The 15,742-nt window shown below is 43.4% G+C and overlaps 2 protein-coding genes across 5 annotated transcripts in view; both read left to right on the forward strand.

Moving 5' to 3' along the window:
- Positions 1–10,045, forward strand: part of ARFRP1 (ARF related protein 1) — a 48,995-nt gene extending 38,950 nt beyond the window's left edge. For 2 of the 3 annotated variants that reach the window (XM_085893853.1, XM_085893855.1), the window contains 4 exons: positions 5,079–5,160; positions 5,408–5,478; positions 5,719–5,819; positions 9,298–10,045. In XM_085893853.1, the coding sequence (XP_085749979.1) occupies positions 5,079–5,160; positions 5,408–5,478; positions 5,719–5,819; positions 9,298–9,385 (342 nt within the window). In that variant the 3' untranslated portion in view covers positions 9,386–10,045. Of the gene's footprint in view, positions 1–5,078; positions 5,161–5,407; positions 5,479–5,718; positions 5,824–9,297 lie in introns of those variants that run through there. The other variant, XM_085893854.1, reaches the window with a different exon arrangement.
- Positions 1–15,742, forward strand: part of LOC147019407 (uncharacterized) — a 520,827-nt gene that overhangs the window by 305,250 nt on the left and 199,835 nt on the right. The gene's annotated exons all lie outside the window — the stretch shown is intronic.

A 15,742-nucleotide genomic window follows, 5' to 3' on the forward strand; every position in this document is an offset into this window, starting at 1 on the left:
CGCCCCCGGTTCATCGCGGGTTTTCCCTTGGAACGTAACCAATTTTTTCTGCGGATTCCCCCGGTACATCGCGGTAATAATATATAAAATATAAATTATTTAAGCAATAAATTATAACGCGTGGTGCTCAACCACACAACGCACGAGACAAAGTTTCGCTGTGAACTTCGAATATTTTCTACGTTTTTTCTCCAAGCCCCACGATGCCGCCCAAACGCCCTGCACCTTCTCAGGCTTCTGGCAAGGAACCGAAGTGCCAGAGGAAGGTCCTGGGACGCTCCAGGAGAAAGTTAAGGTAAAGGTGCTCGATCTATGCTTCGGGAAGGAAAAAGGTTTGCCGCCGTTGGACGAGCACTGCTCATACCCAGCACCTCAAAACCGACCAGGCCAGACTAGTCGATCTCCGGCACCTCAAACCCAATCACTGCCAAACCGACCAGACCAGACTAGTCGATCTCAGGCACCTCAAACCCAATCACTCCCAAACCGACCAGACCAGACGAGTCTTTTTTGGGGGAGGCGTCCATTCATCGCGGATTTTCACTTAGCGCGGGGAGGTTTGGAACGTAACCCCCGTGAGAAACGGGGGATTACTGTATATACATATATTGTTGGGGCCACGGATAGCGAGACACCAGCTTGTCACTCATGGGGATTAATCCCCAGTTGTCCTCGGAAGAGCCGGACCCGGGGCCACCGCTCACAATTGTGGTACGGTGGGTTGTTTTAAAACCACAAACGCTACCCAGTTAACCATGAGTTCCAGTGTCCACCGTCTAATTATGCCGTTTAACTAGAGGTCACGTGGTAACCTGAGCGGGGAGTGCACCCTTGGCAAAGCACCAATGTTATCTCGATTAGATTTTAATTAGGGTGGCCGAGCGTTTTCACCGCTGGTGCGTGCTGACTATTTTTGGTCAAATTTGTGGTAATTACCTCCCAGTCTATCTCAGTTCGGACAATGCTAGAACAATGGTAGGAAAGGACAAACACGGATCGGTTGGAAGTCAATAAATAATTTATTAGTAATAAAATAAATAAATGGAAAGAACTTTTTATTTTCTGAGGTAAATAAAATAATAAATTTGAAAGCAAAATCAATCAAAATGCCAGGAAAGAGACAAAGAGCAGATGCTTATCGGGGGTTGACTTACAGCTAAACACAGACAAGGGTACCCAGCAGATCATTCGGGGTGGGGGAAAAAAAAGTCTCACTCACCAGAGAGTAGTCCATGAAGTGAAAACGTCCTGAAATGTGTGCAAGCGTGTCATGTCCATCGCCAGCACCCAGCCTTCTCGCGCACCCTCTCGCTAACAGCCTTGAACGCCAGTCGACATCTGGGTGGGCACTGAGATCGTCTGTCGCGGGTTTAGACCCTGGTGCTGCGACACGAGCAGTTCCTCACACTTCACGAAACTGGTGACGTCCAGTGACCCACACGGTCCGTCGGTGACTGACCCACGCCTCACACATTGGTGACCAACCCGTGCCTCACTCGTTGTCGGCACTGCTGACACCCACACGCGCACCACACGCTCGCTTGCTCAAGCACTGGGAAGGACGAATTGTCTCGTTGGCGCTAGTCAGACACCCACATGTGCACCACACGCTCGCTTGCTCACTTGCGGGCCTGCACGCTTCCTTGCTTGCACGCTTCCTCTCTGACTCACTTCTTCCCTCGCGTGCTTCAACTCTCACTTCTTTCTCGGCTCGCTTGCCCGCTTCTTGCTCGCTTCTCTCCTCCTTTATCTCTCTGGCTTTCTTTCTCGTTCTCTTCTCCCTCCTCTTGCTTCTCTCTCCTCAGAACGGACCTCCAATTTGTTTTATATCTGCGGCCCGTCTTGGCGGGCGCAGAGTCCGCCCCAAGCTCACCCCGCCCCACTTGCGCACGGTTACCATGACGACCCGTGCCCTCTCAAAAAAGGCGGGCGTCGGCACTCGCGAAAGAAATGTGTGAATAAACGTTGCTGAGGAAAAATAAGGGCGGGCATTGGAGCTCGCGAAATAAATGTGTGCATAAACGTTGCTGGGTAACAATAAGGGCGGGCGTCAGAGCTCGCGAAAGAACGTTGCTGAGGAAAAATAAGGGTGCCAGCGCTCGCGAAAGAAATGTATGTGAACGTGTCTGTCATAAAGAAAAAAGATTCCCATAAGAGAGGGGATCTATTCTTTACCCTTCTCAACGCATCACATTTAAAATCCCATTGGACATGGGGATGGGGCTAATCTGAACATGCATTTAAAGAAATAACTGTCTGAGAACGTGGTTGTGTGGATGCATTCATCAGACCGGATTCTGAAATCCGTAACAATATATTATTGCGGCCACGGGTACCGAGACACCAGCTTGTCACTCATGGGTATTAATCCCCGGTTGTCCTCGGAAGAGCCGGACCTGGGGCCACCGCTCACAATTAACATTGTGGTATGGTGGGTTGTTTTAAAACCACGAACGCCACCCAGTCAACTGCGAGTTCCAGTGTCCACCGTTTAATTATTCCATTTAACTAGAGGTCACGTGGTTACCTGAGCAGGGAGTGTCCCCTCGGCAAAGCACCAATGTTATCTCGATTAGATTTTAATTAGGGCAGCCGAGCATTTTAACCGCTGGTGCATGCCGACTATTTTTGGTAAAATCTGTGGTAATTACCTCCCAGTGTATCTCGGTTCGGATAATGCTAGACCAATGGAAGGAAAGGACAAACACAGACAGGTTGGAAATTGACAAATGATTTATTATTCCCGCGCTTTCGAAGAAAAGCGGGAATATTGTGATTGTCTCCACCATCCGTCTGTCCGTCCGTACATCTGTACATCCGTCTGTTTTACCCTGTAACTCCTCCTACACCATTTGAAATAGGAACTTGAAACTTTGGGACATAGTCGATATATGTATGAGGAAGTGCACAACACTTTCGGATTTTTGATATGACCCCTAGGGGCTGAGCCAGAGGGGTTGGGGTCATGGGGGTCGATTAAAAAAAAATTGTCTTATGGCTTTTTAAATCAAACATATTCTTGAGTTATACATTTAACAACATATTTTTTTAAACACATGATGATCAGAGGGTGCTTGGGTGGTAGGGGGTGCTTAGCGGATAGGGGGTCAAAATAGCTCCTCCTACACCGTTTGAGATAGGAACTTGAAACTTTGGGACATAGTACATATATGAATGGGGAAGTGCACAACACTGTCGGATTTTTGATATGACCCCTAGGGGCCGTGCCAGTGGGGGTGGGGTCATGGGGGCTGATTTTTTTTTTTTACGTGTATTTACCATTGTACATGGTAAATTATTTTATAAAGAACTTACTTATGTGGCCCCCATGAGTGACAAACAGTCACAGGTTTTACTGTGTTTTTCTCATTGATTATGAATCATTGTAATTAATATTATACACAGTTCATTCCTATGATTAAATTGATGCACAGTTCTATATTGCTGGACAGTGTTAAATTAATGTTTCATGAAATGTTGACATGCTTACAATGACTTCTGATTTAGTAAACATAGTAAGTCTTTGGTCATAAAGCACATCATATAGAAAAGAATAGTCAATCCATTTTGCAAGATAAAATTTCACCTGGGATAAAATTTCCCAAGCGTTAATGGGACAAAGCAGTGTGCGTGGGAATATGCGATGGTGTGCCATCAACAACGTAGTTCGAGTTAATAATAAAATTAACATATGGAAAGAACTTTTTATTTTCTGACGTAAATAAAGAATAAATTTCAAATCAAAATGTCAGGAAAGAGACAAAGAGCAGATGCTTATCGGGGGTTGACTTACAGCTAAACACAGACATGGGTAACCAACAGATCATTCAGGGGGGCGGAAGAATCGTCTCGCTTACCACAAAGTCGTCCGTGAAGTGAAAACGTCCTGAAATGCGTGTGTGTCACGTCCGTCACCAGCACCCAGCTTTGCCGTGCACCCTCTCGTGAACAGCCTTGAACGCCATTCGATGTCTGGAGGACACCGAGATCGTCTGTCGCATGTTTAGACCCTGGTGTTGTTGTTGACCGACCCGTGCCTCACTTGTTGGCAGCGCTGCTCACACCCACACGCGCACCAAACGCTTGCTTGCCGAAGCACTGGGAAGGACGAATTGTCTCGTTGGCGCTGGTCAGACACCCACACACGCACCACACGCTCGCTTACCCAAGCACTGGGAAGGACGAATTGTCTCGTTATTGCATTGTTCAGACACTCGTTTCTTGCTCGCTTCTCAAGCTTACTTCTCGTCCTCTTCTCCCTCCCTGGCTTTCTTTCGCCCCGCTTTCCTTCGCCTCTGCTTTCCCGTGCGCTCTTAAAAAGGCGGGCATCAGAGCTCGCGAACGATTGTTGCTGAGGAAGAATGGGGGCGGGCTTCAGAGCTCGTGAAAGAAATGTGTGTAAACGTGTCTGTCGTAAAGAAAAAAGCTTCCCATAAGAGGGGGGATCTATCCTTTACCCTTCTCAATGCATCACATTTAAGATCCCATTAGACATGGGGATGGGGCTAATCTGAACATGCATTTAAGGAAATAACTGTTTGAGGACCTGGATGTGTGGATGCATTCATCATACCGGATTCTGAAATCCGTAACAATATATATATATATATATATATATATATATATATATATATATATATATATATATATATATATATATATGTATGTGTATATATATATATATATATATATATATATATATATATATATATATTTTATATATATTTATATATATAATATATTTTATATATAATATATTTTATATATAATATATTTTATATATAATATATTTTATATATATATATATATATATATATATATATATATATATATATATATATATATATATATATATATATATATATATATATATATATATATATATATGTATATTATACACCCATAATGTTAGGCCTTTGGATGTGAACCCATTAAAAATGGATGAATTAAATGCGTGGTTTAAATTTATCGTCTTGTCCGGACTTTCCTTGCGTATACCCTTCAGTGAACTCAAGACACTGTACGTGGCGAGCCTTGAACTGGACCTCTCATTTGATCCATAACTCGTTCTTTTGCAGTATTATGCAGAATGTCACGGCCTGATATATGTCGTGGATTCTGTGGATGAAGAAAGATTACCTGAATCCAGACAAGCCTTTGGTAAAGAATTGCATTTAAAACCCGTCTTGCCTTGTCCACAGCAGTGTAAGATTAGCGATGCTCTTATTAAATGGAAGACACGTAACGGAATGTTTTCAAGTACAGTTCGAAACAACACATTTGTTATTTTCCTTGTGCAGCAATTATTTCATAGATATCTTTGATTGATCTCACAACGATGTGTTGATTAATTAATGCCCCCAAAATGTAATGTATTTCACAAATAACCTCACTTTGGCCTTTGCAGACAAAATGATCAGCAGTGAAACACTTGAGGGGGTTCCTCTTCTTCTTCTCGTAAATAAACAGGATGTTGAAGTGAGCTGAACAACGCACACCAAGACTGGTTGATTTTGGAAACCTTTGATGCCTGTCCCTGCTTCCGTGATGCACGATGAAGCCAAGCAGTGTTATTGTTAAAATTTTTGTTCTGGCTGCTCCGATGGTTACAAAGCCTTGATGAAGTCTCGCATTCTTCTCTTGAAATGAGAACATTGATGTCAGGATTGTGAAAATGTCTTCCTTATTTCCCATATGTGGACGGGGCTTTTGTTTCAGGGTTGTCTCTCAGTGCCAGAGATTAAAACATCTTTTGGAGAAAGTGCCCCGAAGATCGGCAAGAGGGACTGCCTGCTTCAGCCCTGCTCGGCTTTGACTGGGTAACTAAATTTAAAACTGAACTTGATCCTTAATCATCTGCATATTTGGTTCCACACAACTTTGATTAATACATCTTTTATTGTTACACTGGTACACTTGAATAAGACAGCTCATTCATTCCGTGTCATTTCAGCCGGGGGTTGTGGTGACCCCCTCAGATTTTTCTGAAAAAATTCTCAAAGCTACCTTAACATATATGAGGAAGGTTTGCCAAGTTATAGCTCAAAATGCCAAGTAGTGTCCGAGATATGGCCCTACAAACACCCTAGGGATGTTTCAATTCTGGCAGTCGCGACTTGCAGATTTGTATCTGAAGCATTTTTGGAGGGCTCTAAATTCCAGTTTTAAAAACAGTTCTAAAAATTCACACAAATGGTGCCTATTAGTGAGGCTTTCAGAATCTGACATCAAAAATGTTCTCCTTAAAATACTTTTTAAGATAAGTACTCTCAAAAGTAGTGATTTGTAACATGCAGTCAAAAAATTTGGAGTTTTCAAATTGCTGCGAACAGTCAGTTTATTCATCATGAAGAATTTTGTTGCCTGATTTACATAATCTAGTGACTGGATCATTTACACAAGAAAACTGAAACCTTTTGGAGCAAAATCTTGGATGCTATAGGTGTCTGAACTTTGCTCCAGACTCAACGACACTGAAATTTACCCCGGTTTTACCCCAAGTGTTCACCATGTTGACAGTTACACAGCTCTTTTAAATTTTTGTCACTTAAACACACATACATAGGCAAACTGTGGTAGAAAATTCAAGAGTTGTTCTCAATCCCTTCTATTTTCAACGATTTTTATAAAAGCCCACAATTTAAAAAAACATGTTCGATGAAAGATGTAGAATAAAAGCAATCGGTGTGCTTTTGAAATGGAAGCCATGCCAAACATTCATAAGTTGGCACCACAATGATCAAATTGTTGTGTTTTTTTTGGTCAGAACAAGTATGTGGTTACTTTAATTTGGCTCACATTTTTTTAAAAGGATATTTTAGTTTAAGGTTGCCGCCAATCTCAACTACAAATTAAGACACATAATGTGATCATAATAATCACCAATATAAATATTCATTTGCATATCTAATTTTTATATACTTGGTGTACATTGTACGAAAGTCTACATCCATTTGTAAATGTAGGTACAATTTCTGATTCAACTTTTTTTTTCATAATTTCATATCAACTTGTTTGGACAAATGTACTTGGATCCATTGTACAAAGTGAATAGTGATTAGTTTTATAATTGCCAAGATATAATAAAATGTAACAATGAGCATTGGGAGTTACTGCAGAGCTGTGTATTAGGTTAAAGCCTAAATAAGATAGAGTTGTGCTTCATGCCGAACTTTGGAAATGATTTTGGTACACTTCTTTAAGTTTTACTAAACTGATTTATATATTGTTAGATGCCACTTAAGTCATACTTCCTTACAATATCTTTATTTTTTCTATATGTTTGCTAGTAAAAAATTTATTTTAAAAAAAGTCGCTTTTGGGACTGCAGAATCATTAGAAATTGATGCATTTTTTTGTAAATTACTTCAAAACTTCAAACCCCACATTTATGATATTTTGCATGAATATACAGGTTTACACAAGTATTTACTTGGTATAAATTTGATGTTTATGTGCAAATTTAATTCTATGATACGAGATTAATAATGTTATAAATATTTATTACTTTTATATCATACAAAATGCACCATTGTACATTGTGCCTTTTTTCATGACTGAGATAAGTGTTAGCATCTCATTTTTAATTGGAAAAATACATTTTTGAGCCAAAGTAAATTAACCACAAAGTTATTCTGACCATGAAACGCTACTGCATGCTCATTGTGGTGTCGGCTTAGGAATTCTTGACATGGCTTCCACTTCAAAAGCAAACCTATTGCTTTTATTCTACATCTTTCATCGAACGTTTTTTTTTTAAATAGTGGGCCTTTATAAAAAATGGTTTAAAAATAGAAGGGATTGAGAACAATTCTTGAATTTTCTACCACAGTTTGCCTATGTATGTGTCTTTAAGTGACAAAAATGTAAAAGAGCTGAGTAACTGTCAACATGGTGAACACTTGGGGTAAAACCAGGGTAAATTTCAGTGTCGTTGAGTCTGGAGCAAAGTTCAGACACCTATAGCACCCAAGATTTTGCTCCAAAAGGTTTCAGTTTTCTTGTGTAAATGATCCAGTCATGAGATTATGTAAATCAGGCAACAAAATTCTTCATGATGAATAAACTGACTGTTGACAGCAATTTGAAAACTCCAATGTTTTGACTGCATGTTACAAGTCACTACTTTTGAGAGTACTTATCTTGAAAAGTATTTTAAGTAGAACATTTTTGATGTCAGATTCTGAAAGCCTCACTAAGAAACACCATTTGAGTGAATTTTCAGAACTCTGTAAAACTCTGGAATTTAGAGCCCTCCAAAAATGCTTCAGATATAAATCTGCAACTCGTGACTGCCAGAATTGAAACACCCCGAGGGTGTTTGCAGGGCCATATCTCGGACACTACTTGGAATTTTGAGCTATAACTTGGCAAACCTTCCTCGTATATGATAAGGTAACTTTGATAATTTTTTCAGGAAAATCTGAGGGGGTCACCGCAGAATTTCATTTTTTTGGCTGATTTGACACGGAATGACCCAGCTAAAAAATAGACTGCATAACACATGCATAAAACATGTACCTCTCGTGCATGCGACACTGAAGACATTTAAAATCCCCAACCCCTGCCCCCCCCACAACTACCCGACCCCCACAACCACCGGACCCCATGCTTCTTAATGACGGAATAATGACATCACGTGGGCTATCATCCCACAAGTCAATACTCCCACATTCATACATAGCTTTCAGATAAATTACCTTTCCTGTTTCTGGTCTGCTCCCACATTTACACATCAAATCAGCCGTCTTGCTCCCACTCTCCACGCACATTCACACATCAAATCAGCCATGTTGCTCCCACTCTCCTCTCACATTCACACATCAAATCGACCATCTTACTCCCACTCTCCTCTCACATTCACACATCAAATCAGCCATCTTGCTCCCACTCTTCTCCCACATTCACAAATCAAATCGACCATCTTACTCCCACATTCACACATCAAATCGGCCATGTTGCTCCCACTCTCCTCTCACATTCACACATCAAATCGACCATCTTGCTCCCACTCTCCTCTCACATTCACACATCAAATCGGCCATCTTGCTCCCACTCTTCTCCCACATTCACACATCAATTCGGTCGTCTTGATCCCACTCTTCTCCCACATTCACACATCAAATCGGCCATCTTGCTCCCACTCTTCTCCCACATTCACACATCAAATCGGTCGTCTTGATCCCAGTCGATCCTCCCACGTGTACACATCAGTTGAAGTTGTGCTTGTAGATTTTATAGCCACGTTGGTGCATTTGCAATTAATTGAAATCCAACCTTTTTTTGTTTGTTTTTCAGGAATGGTGTGAATGAAGGAATAGAATGGATGGTGAAATGTGTCGTACGAAACATTCATCGACCACCAAGGCAGAAAGACGTGGCATGATATTAATGGCTCTTGGTTTCTTTTGTTTGTGCTCCTGAATATATACATATATATATATATATATATATATATATATATATATATATATATATATATATATATATATATATATATATATATATATATATATATATATACATACATACATACATACATATATTCTTCATGTTTGTGGAATATAAAAAAAATAAAACGAGTTTTCAATGCACACCATGGTCACCATCGAAGCACAGATGGCTTTACCTGTTGTATCAGCGGATTTGGCCGAGACAGAAATGCTTGCTCCTTTTGTCTGAATGCCTGGGAATTGCTCGATGAAAGCCGATTGCTCCACATTTGCTTTCTCTGCTGAAAGTAATGTAAGCAGGTCCACACTCTTCGATCCATGGCGTGTGTTCGATTTTGAAAGTTTTTAACAACCATCACGAGATAATTTGATTCACCTTTTGTTGTGTTTTTTTCCTTCTCCGTGTTCATTGAACCTTCTGTGTAGCTATCTGCCAAGCATTATGAAAAGCTGGTCTTTGTTCCGTTTTCCAAGTGATGTGTTGCATGGTGCCGCAAGGTGTTTTGCCTCTGTTGGGCTGGGAATGGCAATGGAAGGAATTCATTTTGGTGCATTTTGTTTAAATTGCTGAAAAATAAAGAATTCCTTTTGGCTGCTGTTGTTTAATGACCATTGTTTATAAATGTTCAGTATTGGGAATAATAATGGAAGAAGTGAGGGAAAAGGTTGAAAAGGCAAATGCTGTGGGTATAATTGTAGAAAGATGAACTGTGCTCCAATGGAATACATTCACGTGTGCATTGTTCATTATGCCTGTTGCTGGGAGTGTTAAACGAGCAATAACTTTAAACGGCATCCGGTCTGTTGCTTGCGTTTCAGCTCATTATGGAAGACAAAGAAAGAGCAACCCATTGGAAGCGAGTATCCTGCACATGTATTATGTCAGGACATCAACAAGACACACAGAAACCAGTGTGATCACGGATCACCACTACAGCTTGTGGTATTTGTTTAATCAGCCATCTTAAATCTCCTTCCATCCCGGTAGTTGTCGTTGTTGTTGGTTCCATCATCATTCAGAAGAGTGACGTATTCAAATCAAATGTATCCAAACTCAATACAATCCATTATCATTATGTCCCTCCCCCACTTGATGAGGAAGTCTGTACGTGAGTTGACTACTCGATCATTTAACCTACACAAAGTTTCAAATTTCTCAAACACTAATTCACAACATTCAACTCAACATTTCACTTTGTTGCGACAATCTCAACTGTGTTCGTTCGTAACGACGTATTACAATCTGACAAAATCTTTGTATTTCCTTGGCATACTTTTCTCGCGATGTAGTTTGCCTGAAGCGTGAGGGAGCAACGATGCATTCTTGTGACTGCTTTGTACGTTTTGGTGATACCTCTGGTTCTCGCGATTTCAGGAACACAGTATCTCCCGGCAGCAAATCGGACTCTTTAGCATGATGTCGATAATCAGCATGCAGCTTAGAGCCGATCCCTTGTATCGAACGTCCTGGTCAGCTCGGGCATCTTGGTGTGGATTTTCCTTCCAACCAACAGCTCAGCTGAGGCTTTTCCCTTGTGGTAGAGTGAAGCGCTGCCCTGTACGCTGCAACGTATTGTTACAGTGCTGGTGCGTCGCCACGAGCCAACCACTCTGATGGAGCCGCAAGTCGAGTCGGCCAGACCGATCGCCCGGAACATAGATCGCCGCCCGGATAAGTCCGAGTCGACGGGTCCTTGTAAAGGAACCGAAATACGCCAATGGGCAGACCACGTGGGGTAGGGTCGATTGCCAATCTTCAATTTACCTAAATACCCACGTAATCCAACTACGGGGTATTCCACCCTCGACCGAACAAGCCGCTGAGGCGAGCCTGTCCCGTGCGCGATTCTGAGCGGCTTAATCGCCGAGAACCGTCGGTCCAAATGTCCCCCTTTTACAGCAAACCAACAGCTTTCTAACTACAAACACACAAAATGCTTAGTCAATGAAAGAATCGACGCGACGAGCTGAAAACATTGAACAATTGGGGTATTTATTATAAATAATGGGGAACGAGGGAAGCACGTAAGAGCAGAACTATACCGATTATACGAAATGCAATGCAAACATTTACAGCACACAAAGCACTTAACAATTTCCTACTTATTAGATGGGCGCACGGACACACGTACGCACACACACAGACACCCAATAAATGGTGGCTGAGGCCTTTAATAATGGGCTCCAGCTCGGAGGACAGGTGAGCTGAAACCCAGGACCTATCTCGAACCTTTCCACCTCATGTGGTCTTCAAGTTGTTCGGACCCGGGCTCCAGCGAGAGCGAGCTGGACCCAATCGCCATGAGCCGCGATCCTTCCCGAGCTCCAGCGAATCCTCCCGCGCTTCTCAACACGTGCTGGTGAGACGAGGAGCCGATCCTTCCCATCGATGCGCCGCTTCCCCGAGGAACCACCTCCAAGATGAGGCCGATGAGTCGCACCAAGCCGGGAACCAAACGGAGAACAAAGAGCTCCACGAACCAAGAAGAAGCCACCATTCGCAGCTCGGGCCGAGCAACCGGCTCAACTTTCTTCCAAACAAAGCAGCTCTCCAAAAAGCCTACCCAGCCAAGCAGGACCCGAAGCTCTACTGAACTACCAAAGCAGAAAGCCTTCAAAAAGCCTCCTGCCTAACCAAAGCCAAGCCAAAGCAGAAGCCGAAGCTCTACTGAAAGCCGAGCCAAAGCAGAGTATCCCTTTTTTATTCCTATCCGCCCCTCCCCTGCTCCCGGCGTGACTCATGCCCTCGTGATCCATCCCCCGCTCAATCACGGGTGGGAGGGAGTTGTTGACGTCATGAATCCCGGGACGGGAGGGCTCTTCTTCCTCTTCGCAGAAGAGGGGGAGGGGCATCTACATTGTGTTATGATCGCTCCCTAACTATTAAATTGAATCGCGCAACGCACTTAATCAATTTCTGCCCATTAAACAATGGAAGGCGAACTATCGAAGGAACAAGCACTTATCGACATAACTGACGAAAGAAACCTGAATGTTGTGTGCCATCGAATTCCCAAATTCGTAACAGTATGACAACATTGCCTCTATCCAATCCCTCCCTTCAGCTTGTGCAATCTTCATACACTTCTCTCGAGACTGGTTCTGACGTTCTACTTCACCATTTGCCTGTAACCACTTTGGAGTCACACGATGACCGAGACTACTTTGCCCCTCTGAATTCTCCCACCATTTTCTCATTTAAATTCCCAACCACTATTCTTCCCGTCATTCCCCACTCAATTGCTCATTGTAATATAGTGCATGTTAGTTTTACTATCGTGTCTTGCTTTAGCTTGCTCAGTTTTAATCTGGAATAGCGCTCCTGGGCAAATTGGTCCAAAGGAATAACTTAACGGTAGCCAATAGAGTGCGGCACATAGCATTGGTTTGCTCGGCCAATTATTAGTCACAACATCGTCACTGGCACGGTTCCCCCATCTGCTTCATTCATCTCACAGGTATGGTAAACTGACCCTGAGTATGAAGATATGGGCCAGAGGTATGTTGTTCACAGCATCCATGATCTTTTCATAGACATACTGGGTTTTTGGAGATATCTGCCTGTGGGGCCATCCATGTGTAGGGTTACAATAAGTAATGATCCATGTAAGAATGCTCTTTGACTTTTATGAGTGGGAGAAGGGGAGCTGGGGGTGAGAGCAAAGGTGGGACAGAATTGGAAGAGGGAGGTTGAAATTTTGCTGCAACCTCAGTTGTGACGTCCACGGCTATCATCAACGTTCTCAGCGAGCTCTTGGCTATATGGCAACTGCCCAAAGTTATCATCACTGACAAAGGCCTGCCATTCATCTCGTATGAGTTTGAAACGTTCTTGGAGCATGTCGGGATAGAGTGTCGTCATGCAGCCCGCTTCAACCCACAATGCAATGGGGGAGAAGGAAGGTTAAACCGTGCGATCAAGGAAAGTGTCGCCGCTCAAGTTACAGATGGAAAGACATTCAAGGATGCAGTTCGAACCACCCTACAAATTTACTGCTCAACACCGCACGCTCGAACACAGCGTACCCACCCCAGCAGAAATAATGATATGCTGCAAACTCCTATATCCGCTGGAAGCCCTGAAACCAATCCAACATCAACAGCCAACAGAATTTGCAAGTGCTGTTCCCGAAAAGCAGTAACGAGTGAAAGAGTACACAGACCGACGTCATAGAGGTAGACACTCCACCCTGAACCAAGATGAATGGGTCCGAACAAAGCGATCAATTTATCACAAACTGGCATCATCTCAATCACAGCCACAACATTGTGAGAGTTTTATAAACCACATGCCAAAATTGAAATGCACATAGCCTCTTGGAATAGTTATTTCTGTAATGTATGTTATATTAAGATTAGCACCTTCCCTATAAGGGTTATGATGTAATTAAATGTGTTGGGTTGGGCAGCTAGCGCCCCCTCTCAACTCATTGGGATAATAACATCAGCGCATAATGGCGTGGGCCGCAACTGCCATCATCACGTCGGGCATGTGTTGTTTCACTGCCATGGCTTCTCGGCATGTGAGAATAACACCAGCGTTCTGGAACCTTCGCCGAAGCCATGGCTTTAGAAGCACATGCTGAATTCCCATTTATTGTTTTAATCCCCACAAAGTCCTTGTTTGTCTGTTCGTCTGTATGGACGTCTACCCTGTATTTAAATTAATGGCCATCTACCCCTGCACTGCACTTCATTTCCCTAATCCCATTGGAATAATATCAGTGGCCGCACTGCTGATAAAGCACGTGAAAAGGCTGAATGCCTAAATTCGGTGTTTGCATCGAAATCTTGCGTCTCAAACCCATCACTTTCTGTACCCACCTTACCCAATCACACCCAGCTGTCCCTGTACTCTGTGTCCTTTTCTCCTGACAAGGTGGAGAGTTTGCTGTCAAACCTCGACTCAGATTCTGCAACCAGTCCAGACGGCATCAGCCCACGTGTCCTAAAAACCTGCTCCTCTGCACTTGCTCACCCTCTCTCTGTTCTATTCACCCTCTCATTTGCTCAAGGTCATCAGCCATCTGCTTGGAAATCAGCAAACTTCACCGCTCTGCATAAAAAGGTGCAACGACAGACCAATCAGCCTTCTTCCAATCATCAGCAAGGTTATGGAATCCATCATCGCTTCAGACATTAAATCCTTCCTCTTCTCAAATGGCTTGATTGCCGACCATCAATTTGGTTTCAGACCAGGTCACTCTACCCTGGATATGCTGCTTCTGCTCTCCCAACAATGGATGGAGCTCCTCCATGCCAGACATGAAATCAGAGCCATATCCCTGGACATATCAAGTGCTTTTGACACGGTCTGGCACCCAGCCGTGCTCACCAAACTCTCTTCCTATGGTATCCAAGGCCATCTCCACTCATGGCTCGCAGACTTCCTCTCCTCTTGCAGTCAACGTGTGGCCCTAAATGGACTTCTTTCATCCTCTCTTCCTGTCCAAGCTTGAGTTCCTCAAGGCAGCGTTCTGAGCCTTGTTGTTTTTCTGGTTTTCATCAATGATCTCTCCGACTCTCTGGAAAATCCTCTTTATCTCTTTGCTGATGACTCCACCCTCTGCCGTACCATCTGTCATCCCTCAGACCGGCAAGCAGCAGCTTCTTCGCTCTTTGCAGATCTGGATAAAATCACAAACTGGTCCAACATGTGGAGCATAGCTTTCAATCCAGACGAATCTCACATTCTCACTTTGTCTCTCCGAAAAGACTGTTTGGAACCCCCCCCCCCCATCTACTTTCTTAGCTATCCTCTGGAAGAAGTCCTTTCTTTCAAGCTTATGGGTCTCACTGTCTGCCATGATCTCTCCTGGGAAAGCCACATTTCCAACCTGGCCTCCAAAGCCAGTCGTCGACTGGGAATCATCCGTGTTGCAAAGCCCTTCCTCGGCCCACCTGAGCTCCTGACCACGTACAAAGCTTTCGTATGCAGCCTGATGGAGTACTGCTCTCCCCTCTGGGATGGTGCTCCTGCCTCCCACCTTTCTCGGCTTCACGCTGTGGAAACCAAGGCATTTCGGATCATTGGCATCTCCCACGATGAGGCTGTCATTGGGCCTCTCACTCTCACACCGCAGGCAGGCCGGTGGTCTTTCTGTCTTCTTCCATCTCCTCTCCGGTCTCGCCCCCCTGCTCTGTCTGCGATTTGTCCCCACCATATTTCCGCAGGGTGCTCAAGGTCCGCCAACAACCCCCTTCTGGTAAAACTTCCAAAATCACGAATCACAGCTCACCTTCACTCTTTCATTCCTCATTTTTCCCGCCTTTGGAATAAACCCCCTCAC

Source organism: Eptatretus burgeri, chromosome 9, assembly GCF_056783735.1.
Source record: "Eptatretus burgeri isolate ZD-2024b chromosome 9, Ebu_testis_v1, whole genome shotgun sequence".
Classification (NCBI taxonomy): domain Eukaryota; kingdom Metazoa; phylum Chordata; class Myxini; order Myxiniformes; family Myxinidae; genus Eptatretus; species Eptatretus burgeri.